Below are 10,339 nucleotides of genomic sequence, written 5' to 3' on the forward strand. Positions count from 1 at the left end.
TAGGCAGAAAATTTATTTAAAAAAAAATATACACTGGGAAAAACAAAAATTTAGAGGAGGGTAATGTTATATGAAAGGTCTCACTCTAAACAAGAAACAAGCAGTTAATTCATGTAGCAAATCCTTCACTGACACATGGTTTACCCATGCGACTAAAAGGAAACGTTTGCTAGTTTTGGTAGTTCAGCATCTCTCAGGAAGTCAAGGGTGTGACTGTCATATACTGTACATGTGTTTGCTGCCTCACCTCAAGTCGTGGTATTGAGGTGGAGAGAGTGCTGGTCATTCACTCCACCCCACGACAATCCCTGCCGGACCTGAGACTCCAACTCGTGACCTTTGGGTTACAAGTCCGACTCTCTATCCATTAGGCCACAACTGCCCCCATCGAATATGGAGCTCATACTCAAGAAATGGAAAAAAGCACTTATTTTTATTTTATTGCACACATTTTAACATGATTATTCTAAAAATATTACTAATATGAAAGTTATACCTAAATGTTTACTTTATAAAAACATCCAGCTTCAAGTCATGGTTCACATGTCTTTTGCTGTGAAATTTTTAATGATATTTAATGAAAAGGCCTTTTACTTGCTGAAAAGTATAAACTATCAATCAGAAGACATAAGGCATATAGATTTTGTAATTTAGAGGCCTTTGAAATTAGTGTATCAAATATGATATAGTGCAGGCTTTAAAGGGTTAAAAGACATTTCACTACTGATGTCAGAATGATGATAATAGCCTTTCATCATTGCACCTAGGTGACACTGTTCTCATCAAATCATTTGGGAAAAAAATAGTTAAGTAGAATTTGTATTGGCTTCTTTTTACCAATCATTCATTTTTAACAAAGGTGACTATTTCAAATCTGTGAGTGACTGATGGGGTTTACTGTCCAATGAAACCTTTCCATTGGGATTGGGGAGATCCATTCCACTGTTCCTGATCTACTGAGCACTATACGGTGCAAACCATGCTTTTTAACATTTAAATATAAGATTCTATAAATGATAACTAAATGTCTAATAATTTTAATTTAAAGTTGCATCTTTTGTTGTTGTGTGCACAACCAGATATAGAATGATTCACAGAGTGTTGTTATCTGTATCTGCTTTTCTGTATAATTTATCAGCTGGTCCATCAAACAGATATGTCACATGGCTACATTATCTGTGCATTACCCATAAAACAATTTATGGGAATTTATTTATGGGAAACCAGAGTCATATGCACTATATATTGCGTTGCATCACGCACCAAAGATTTCTGAGTTATTTCGGAGATTCTGGTTATTATGTGTTGATAAGACCATGTTTGCCTCTGGTAGAGGACCAGGTTCTCTCTTTAGGCAGGGACACAGTTGCATTCACACTTACAGCAACAAACAGAACAGTCAGCTTTTTCCTCTGCACACACAAACTTTATTTTTGTCACATGTTATATATGACCTTGTACCACACACTGAAGTTCAATCAGAGATGCATGTGCCTACAAACCAGACTTCAAAACTTTCATGCTATATGATCATTCCAAACAGAAGTGCAAAAAAATATATTTTAAAAATGTTCCAAATGACAATTATTTATGATAAAATGGATATATGGGTTATTTATAAAAATAAATAACTGTGCCTGTTTCTGTGCAAAAGTTATGTATATAGCAAGTTTGCAGAGAAATACCAAAACTCTCTTTAAAATATATATTTTAAAAAAATATTCAAAATTGTAAGTTTGTCTGTTTTATTTATTTATTTATTTGTTTGGATCTATTTTAGGATCACTGAGATACTATTATAAATACATTATAATAGAAATATCATAATTATTTCAGTTAGCATATATATATATATATATATATATATATATATATATATATATATATATATATATATATATATGTGTGTGTGTGTGTGTGTGTGTGTGTGTATATATATATATGTATATATAATAGTTATCTCATTAAAATGTTCATATGATCATTTTAATGAGGTTACTATTATTTTAAAGTGTGAAAATCAGTAGAAAAAGTAGATGTGTTTCACTGGTCGATCTTTAGACACAATAGAATCTATTGTCACTGAGAATCAAGTGACATTTTAACTAAACGTGATACCAGTAAACAATCTGTGTTCAAAGGAATTTTCTAAAAACAATTACGGCAATTGCAACTTGAGTTCAGTCAATAGTATCTGTGGCATGTCGTTGAGTACCACAGAAAACCGTTTCGTGTTTGTGAAAAACAGAAGAAATACTTTTGGTTATGCATTTCCAAAGAAATGTCTCTTGAGTGAAGTTTGTGCCAAGTCATACTTGACACATAGTTATGTTAAACTGCTTTTCTGGTGTCCTTGCATGAATATTAGGCAAAGTTACCAGGTTTATATGAGTAAAAATATTACATATAACATTGCACAGACAAGACAATAAGTGATTACACAAAATCTCAGGCTCATCCATATAATGCATATAGTTATGGTTATAATAATTATGTGTCTACAGTACTCTGGTGTGGCATAATTACCCCTTAGAGTTCAATTGTCTCCTCACTTGAAATTCTGTCTCCATGACAACCATCATTTGAGGGATCTGTGCTTTGGACAGATCTGGGTCTCTGACGATCTGTGAATGATAAAGCAAAACCTCGTTCCTCCACTGAAAATTTGCTCAGCAGTGCATTATGCAAATCTTCACATGATAAATACAATCACTCAAGGGGCCTGGGATGATACACATCTTGTGGCAAAACAGACACAGTTAGCCTACAAGTCATCTGTTATCAAATAAAGAAATCATACGTCTCACTTTCAGGTTATGGTTATGAAGTCCTGTTCTTCTTCTTTATGTTTGCATCTAGCGAATATAGATACACAGGGAACCTCTGTAAAAGTTTACCAGTGCCCAAAAACAATTCTGCAGTTTTGAAAAAACTCTATTTAAAGAGACGAGCAATTGCTATATAATTATAGCGAGTAACTGTACATAAATTACGCCTCTTATTGGCAGTTCTGTCTCCATGACAACTATTGTGTAATTTGTCTATGCCCTTGATACATGGCTTTGTTGCTAGCTAATAAAAGTGTGCTCCCTGTTTGAACTGCCATTGTGTAAACTCTAAATAATGGTTACGGTAAGTGTTGGGGTTATGAAATAATACTAATTAGACAGTGGGTTACACCCAATTGTACATGATTACTTTATTGTTGTCAAGGTGAAGCATCGGAAATGAAAATCTCCTAATTACGTAGAGTTGTTTCCCACTTCAATTACTTATGTTGCGCTAACATTAACAGTAGAGTAGATACTACAGGTTTCCAGTCTTTCACAATCACTTGAAACACATTGATATATTCCATTTGATTCAGACGTAGGTTTGTGTCATGGTGCGAGACTGGTAAACTCCAGTCCTGGAGGACCACTGTCCTGCAGAGTTTAGCTCCGACCCTAATCGAACACACATGCCTGTAGCTTCCTAGTGATCTTAAAATACATTCACTAGCTTGTTCTGATGTGTTTGATTAGGGTTGGAGCTAACTCTGCAGGGCTGTGGCCCTCCAGGACCGAAGTTTCCCAGCCCTGATGTAGTGTTGTCATGTACTTCATCGAAAGAGATTTTACTCTGTGTTAAACTTCAAGAAGCACTTCTTCTCTGCTGTGAAACAGTTGCACATTACACATTTTGCACATCACTTTGGGTGTTCCTTTGCACCCAGGAGCCTTGCATCTTCCCTTTTTGTCACACATAATAGGAAATCCTGGTTAGGGATGTTAGCTGTGGACCCCTGCTTCCTTACCCCTTACTGTGCAATGTTTCCCTGAGGCAACAAAAAGAAAAACTGAATTTCTGAACATGCAAAATAAATTTAAAAAATCATAAAACCTGACAAAAGTCTTCTCTACACCTTCATACATGCACATTTTTTAGGTACAGTTAATGTCACTTTAAATAAGATGACTAAAGCAAATAATCTTCTTCTCATACCATGTGCTCCTGTGACCATGTCAGAACAGGATGTCCTTCAAATGGTGCTTGATAGTGACTCCCACACCTTATTGGACTGTTCTTTGGTACTTTTCAAATATTTTAATTGGTTGTAATCATTTAAAAAAAAACATGCACTTAACATGGGGCATAAGAGAAACTTTCCGTTGCCTGAGAGCAACATTATGCAGTAGAGGGTTAAGCCTTTTGTTGAATAAATCCACCCTCCGGGGCATTTAATTGAGCTCCCCTTGTTGCGTGATTCTTCCACCCCATTACAATACATATATATATAGTGTAAAATGGTGGTTTTAAATATCTTTAAGAAATGGACTTCTAAAGGTTTTTTTTAGTAATTTTAGTCATTGCTCAGCATTAAACGGTTAGTTCACCCAAAAATTAAAATTCTGTCATTAATTACTCACCCTCATGTCGTTCCAAACTCCTAAAACTTTTGTTCATCTTCAGAACACAAATTAAGATATTTTTGATGAAATCCGAGAGCTTTCTGACTCTCTATTGACTGCAAGGGTCCTACCACAGTCAAGGCCTAGGTAAGAAGGACATTGGCATTACTTTTTTGTGCATAAAGAAAACAAAAATAATGACTTTATTCAATAATTTCTTCTCCTCTGGGACGGTCCACTGCCATTATCAGAGTACCACGACGCAAGGTATTCTGCACCTTGTTTACCAGCAGAGGAATTCACACACATTGTGGTATGAAGTTTTTTTTGATTGCACACAAAACGTATTCTTGTAGCTTGGCTGAACCACTGATGTCACATGGACTATTTTAACGAAGTCCTTACTAGGTTTCTGTGCCTTGAATGTGATAGTTCTCTTGCTATGAAAGTCAGAAAGCTCTTGGATTTCATCAAAAATATAATTTGGAAGGAAGGTCTTACGGGTTTGAAACAACATGAGGGTGGGTAATTAATGACAGAATTTTCAGTTTTGGGTGAACTATCCCTTTAAAGTTTCAGGTTGTTTCCTCTGTCAAATTATTGTTCTTAGACCTAGTAAAAAATCATTTAAAATGGTCCAGTAATGTAATAAATGTATTTGCGTTTATTCATGCAACAAATGGAATTTAATCCTGCGCACATAAAAGTGTGCTTTTATATAAAATACTAATGTATCTAAAACATACAATAACATTCCATCAGGGCGATATTATAATAAATTAAATCATTTAAGAAAATACCACATTCTAAAATACATTTCTTGAATTTGTAATTCTTTTTCTCACATTTAGTAAAAAAAAGACAAATAACTCAAAACAGGTTTATTTAATGGAATTTCAGTGTGCCTCAGTCTAAAGCAATCCAAACCACCTTTCTCAAAAATCACAAGTGTTACATATAAACATGTACATGTACATCAAGCCAGCGGTTGTTATGAACTGCATAAATGCCACATGTTAGCAGCCACTTCTATTACAAAGGAAATAGACCAACTTTAAGCAAAAATAATCTGTGAAGCTTTTTTACAACATGATTAAAATGTTTAAAAATGTAAAGTTCCATTTTGAGAAATGTTAAAAATGTTATCAAAGTTCTTTCAATCAAAACGTCACATCTAGTTTTAATAAGCAAACTTTTTGTGAAATGCATTTAAATTCTGAACATGAGGGAATGATCATCTCATACAATCTTCCATCATGCAAGCAGCCGGGTGCTCTCAGATCCCAGGGATTGTTGTTCTACGTAATTAGTGCTTTTTCAGTTTGCATTTGGAGGCAATGTCTCGTGGAGAGACTGACAGATTATAAACTGTAACAATGAGAAACTTTGCATTACAAAATAAATAGACAGTGCACAAATTGGGAAAAGTAAAATGCTTCAATCTACACTGACATTCCCTCCTGTGTCACATGATCCTTTTGTATTAAACACACATAGTAGCTGAACATAATCTTAAATATGCCCCTCATAAGACAGCATCGTGTAATACTGCTGAGTGTGAACCAAATCTGTGGAATGAGGTATAAACAGGAAGTCAGGTAACATTTCCACCAGCAATAAACTCCTGGTGTTTGGGCTGAGATTGATCCCATCACTGAAAGTGAAATTAATATTAGGTTCAAAATTATAGAAATAAATATAATAACCCAAAGCACAGCTGGTCGTCAATTACTTCACTTTAGAAAGGTTTTAAATACTATATATAGTGCTTGAAAACAATGGAACTTTGTCAAAAATGAATTCGTAGTGAACAATTCGTTTGGCAAAGTGAACTGGAATGAGAACTTCGAGATAAAGCAATGTTTATGTTGCTTGGAGAACATGGACAATAAAGTGCATCATTCATGAATTGCCTGACATCTAGTGGTTAGCTGGCAAAAGTGCAGTAAAAACTCAACCAGTTTTGCCAAAACAATGACACATGAGTGGACAGGGTGACGGGTTACGCTCTCAGGCTCAGCTCTAGCCTGCCAGAGGAGTATTCAAACTGTACTCATGCAGAGCAGTAGTGTTTTCTCCACAATCCACATACTGGTACATCTCCTGAGACACCTGCTCAGCATGGCCAAAGTACACGGTAGTGACGGTTATCCTGCAAACCAACAAGCCAAGTTAGTAGCAAGTAAACCAAGCACATTAACCTGAATGCACTACAAGTACCCTGACTCAAACCTGCTTTTCCTGCATGAGCACCACTGCTGAACATGTTTTGTTGTCCAGTGTGTTAGGATATTTGCTTTTTTAATTATTTATAAATTTGCTTATATATCTGAAGCTAAAAAAGTAACTGTAACTGTAGTAACTGTTGATTTATTAGATAAAACTATTGATTTATATATTTCAGTGTGAATATAGAAACCACATATACTTTAATACACACACACACACACAAATATCTACGTTGTTTGAGAGCGACTCTATTATATAATTTGCCATGAAAGAGATTTCTCTGCAGAATCATGGGTAACTACATTCCTAGTTTTCCATTAAGAAGTGTGCTGTTAAACATGATTATTGTACATGCATACATGGGGCTGATGGCTTTAACAAAACCATAAAACACTGATTAACAAACCTATAGCTTGCAATGTTTTGCACAATACTTACTGCATCATAACCACAATGTTGTGCACCTTGATGCTCTGCAGGGTACAGTAGTCACTGGAAAACAGAAGTTGAAAATGTCTGCCAGGAAATATATATATATTTTATTATGCCTTATGTTTTCATGCATGAAAAGTGTGTAAACTTACTACATATAGCTCATTTCATCTGCAATAGTGGTGGGCACCATATAGTCAATCTGACAAGAAAACAGAAGTATTACAAAAGAATGATCAATGTTTATATATATATATGCTGAAACGTACCTATTTTAACCACTATTTCAAATAAAGCTCTACCTGCTTCATATCCAGAGGGCCAATAGTGGTTATGTTGCTAATGCGGGTTTTTCCAATCACAGTCTTGGAAAACTGCACCTGGGCTGTGATGTTGGCCACGTCCACAGAGTAATAGTTGTTGTTGGTAATATTCAGTGAGTTCTTTAAAAGAAAGACAAATTATCAGAATACAAAATAATAAACTACAGGACTTTTGCACAGATTTTTGCAGTCTGAAGGAGTTGACACTAGTTGCCGAAATTTTTCGCAATTGTCTGCAAATTTTGGACAGTCGGAGTTGACAGATTTCACAGAAAACTGTGTAGAGTACCATGTGCACACAGACTCTGATTTTATAGCTTCAGACTCTGAAAAACATTTAATATTATACGTTCTAATATTTTAGAACACATTGTTTTGATTTGTCACGCGTCTGGTTTCATCTGAGGCACATGTTTCTGCATGAGCTTCTTGTGTTCGGAATGACCTGAAAGTCTGTTAGTGCGTGATCCTTACTCGTTTTAGTGTTTGATGCCTATAACCATTTTAAAATCTGGCAAATGTATGATGCCTAGTAGTTTAAAATCTGTTCAGTATAGTGTATTCCAGCCTTAAATGACAACAGAATTTTCGTAATTGGGATCTCTTAAATTTCCTTCTGAAGCAGATGCACTGTAACACTTTTAAAAACATCACTAGTGTCATGTGTGTTCAGTGATAACTTACAGTGACATTGAGATACACAATGCGTTTGGTTTGGTCATAGGACACGTAGACAGACTTCACTCCCACATAGTTGACATCGATGGAACGTGGGAAAAGGAAGAACACAGCCAGGCTGGAGAGCAGCAGGCACACAATGACTGAAGCAGTCACATACAGCTTGCTGTAGAACATACATAACATAGATTTAGTCAGAGAGTCCAATCAGTATTCTATAACATAAAACAAACACAAGGTCTTTAATAGTTTCACAAAAGGATTGAAACTAACTGGTTTAACCAAAAATGCATCAGGATAAAAAGCATTCAAGGTTTCTTACGTTCTCCTTGGTCTCAGCCTCTGGTCGCTGTATGGGATCAGGGCCACCAGCTGATTTTCTTGGCCTGCATAAACATGTCACAGTGTGTTACATGGTGTACATTTTTAGTGAGAGATGACATTTCAGATCGGGTTACTTCTAAACCATTTCAATTAACAGGAACTCTCTAGACGAAGTGTTCTAAACTGAGTTTAGAAATGTACCTCGCGGGATCCTTCCAGTGCCTTGGCATGTGGGGCAGGTGACGCTGTCTCGGCCAGTGAACTCCACGTATGGGAACTGAGACACGTCTCCCCCGTTCTTACTGTCATCGGTCTGCATGGCGCTGTACACGGGCGATGACGTCAGGCTGTCCTTACCCTCATCATCATGACAGGTATGCTTCGGCAGGTGGGAAAGAGCCTTCCCCATTTTTTACACCTGGTGATAAGAGCAAAGTTTTAATACTATATGGGTGAAAAATTCTAATTGTACTATAAAACCAGAGTTAAAAGCAGAATACCTAGAAAAATACTGTCTATATCCAATCCCGCCAAAACTAACAGAATATTTAATAGAAAATCAAATAAAATACAGAGCAAGCAATTTAATTCAACTGTGAAATGAGAATCAGAAACTTTAGAAACAAACAGAAAACAACCTTTAATAAAGAATCAAATAGAAAAGAACCTCTTTGAGAATACAGGAACTTTCACAGATAAGTGAAGACTGAAGAGAATTCAATCGAACCTTCCCTCAGCAATAAAACATAAAATCTTTAATTAAGAACTAAATAGACCAGAATATTAAATACAGAATCAATGAATGGAACTGAATCCTGAATCTGAACAGAGTATCTAATAGAGAAACGAATAAAACTAGAGAATCAAAAAGAATGGAATATTTAACATAGAATAAACTTTAACAGAATCTTGGATAGAGTCTTTAATATAGAATCTAATAGCCTACACTAGAATATATTTGATAATCAAATGCAACAAAGCTTTAACAAAGAACTAAGCTAAACAGAATAAAACAGAACCTTTAATAAACAATTAAAGAGAATAAAATCTTTAAAATACAAATAGAACAGAGAAATAAATAGAATTCTAAACTGTGGACCTAGAACAGAATATTTAAAAGAGAACCTATTACAATAGAATCTTTAGCAGAGAATCGAATACAACAGAACTTCAACGGAGAACTGGATAGAATCATTATTTAACAGAGAAATAAATAGAATAGAATCTTAATTTAAAACATTTAATAGAGAATCAAATTGGACTGAACATTTCAATCAAACAGCTGAGATTCCTTATGGGAGGAAAAAGATGTGAAACCTAGCAACACTTCATACCGTTACACGGATAACTGTATCTTATACAGAATAACTTACATGGCTAAACACGATGTCAGCAAGACATCGGTATCCAAAATAACAGCCGTCATCACGTTTGGGATTTATGACAGCTGATGGACCTAAAGTCATGTCTCGTGTTTATGTTTCAGAAGATATTTCGAAGTAAAGGAAATGATAGAAGGCCATTGGTAGGCCTGGACACATGAGTTCGTAGGCGAGCATCGCTAAAAACAAAGCTATGGGAAAGACGTAGCAAGCGTTTTTTCTCGGAACCAGTTCATAAATGCAATGCCTTCGATTAAAATGGGTTTGCCTCATACCAAATATGAATATTTACGATTCTTTCCTTACCTGAATGAATCAATGTTAGAGAGTGCAGTTGTCGTTTATCTTTTGCACCGACATGCGCAGTGCGCCGTTTCTAGCCTGGACACGAACTACTACAGCGAAGGCCAAGCTCATGAATATTAATTATTAATACGCCATCAGACTGTAACCCACATCTTTCAGTTAGTCAGCAAGGCCCACTGGACGAACGACGACTAATGTAATAAAAATTAATGAACAAATCCTTCGCCTTAGATGGGTTGTAGGACAGTACTGTGAAAAGAAATGCTATTTCCAA

General features: G+C 35.6%; 1 protein-coding gene across 1 annotated transcript; it reads right to left on the reverse strand.

Moving 5' to 3' along the window:
- Positions 1–5,033: 5,033 nt before the first annotated feature.
- LOC306885595 (transmembrane protein 106B-like) lies at positions 5,034–10,337 on the reverse strand. Its single transcript, XM_079442240.1, has 8 exons — positions 10,066–10,337; positions 8,579–8,795; positions 8,376–8,439; positions 8,060–8,219; positions 7,355–7,495; positions 7,205–7,254; positions 7,059–7,112; positions 5,034–6,543 (listed from the first exon to the last, which is right to left on the reverse strand). The coding sequence occupies exons 2-8, from the start codon at positions 8,784–8,786 to the stop codon at positions 6,414–6,416; spliced, it is 807 nt and encodes a 268-aa protein (XP_079298366.1). The 5' UTR covers positions 8,787–8,795; positions 10,066–10,337; the 3' UTR covers positions 5,034–6,413.
- Positions 10,338–10,339: the final 2 nt, after the last annotated feature.

This window comes from Barbus barbus (assembly GCF_936440315.1).
Source record: "Barbus barbus genome assembly, chromosome: 19".
Lineage (NCBI taxonomy): Eukaryota > Metazoa > Chordata > Actinopteri > Cypriniformes > Cyprinidae > Barbus > Barbus barbus.

Excerpts from the sequence above, each read along its gene's own strand:
- LOC306885595 (XM_079442240.1), bottom strand. The coding sequence starts at position 8,786 with ATGGGGAAGGCTCTTTCCCACCTGCCGAAGCATACCTGTCATGATGAT. Across the intron at positions 7,255-7,354 it reads GCCCTCTGGATATGAAGCAG|ATTGACTATATGGTGCCCAC; the intron begins GTAGAGCTTTAT and ends TTTTCTTGTCAG. Across the intron at positions 6,544-7,058 it reads AACATTGTGGTTATGATGCA|GATAACCGTCACTACCGTGT; the intron begins GTAAGTATTGTG and ends GTTGGTTTGCAG.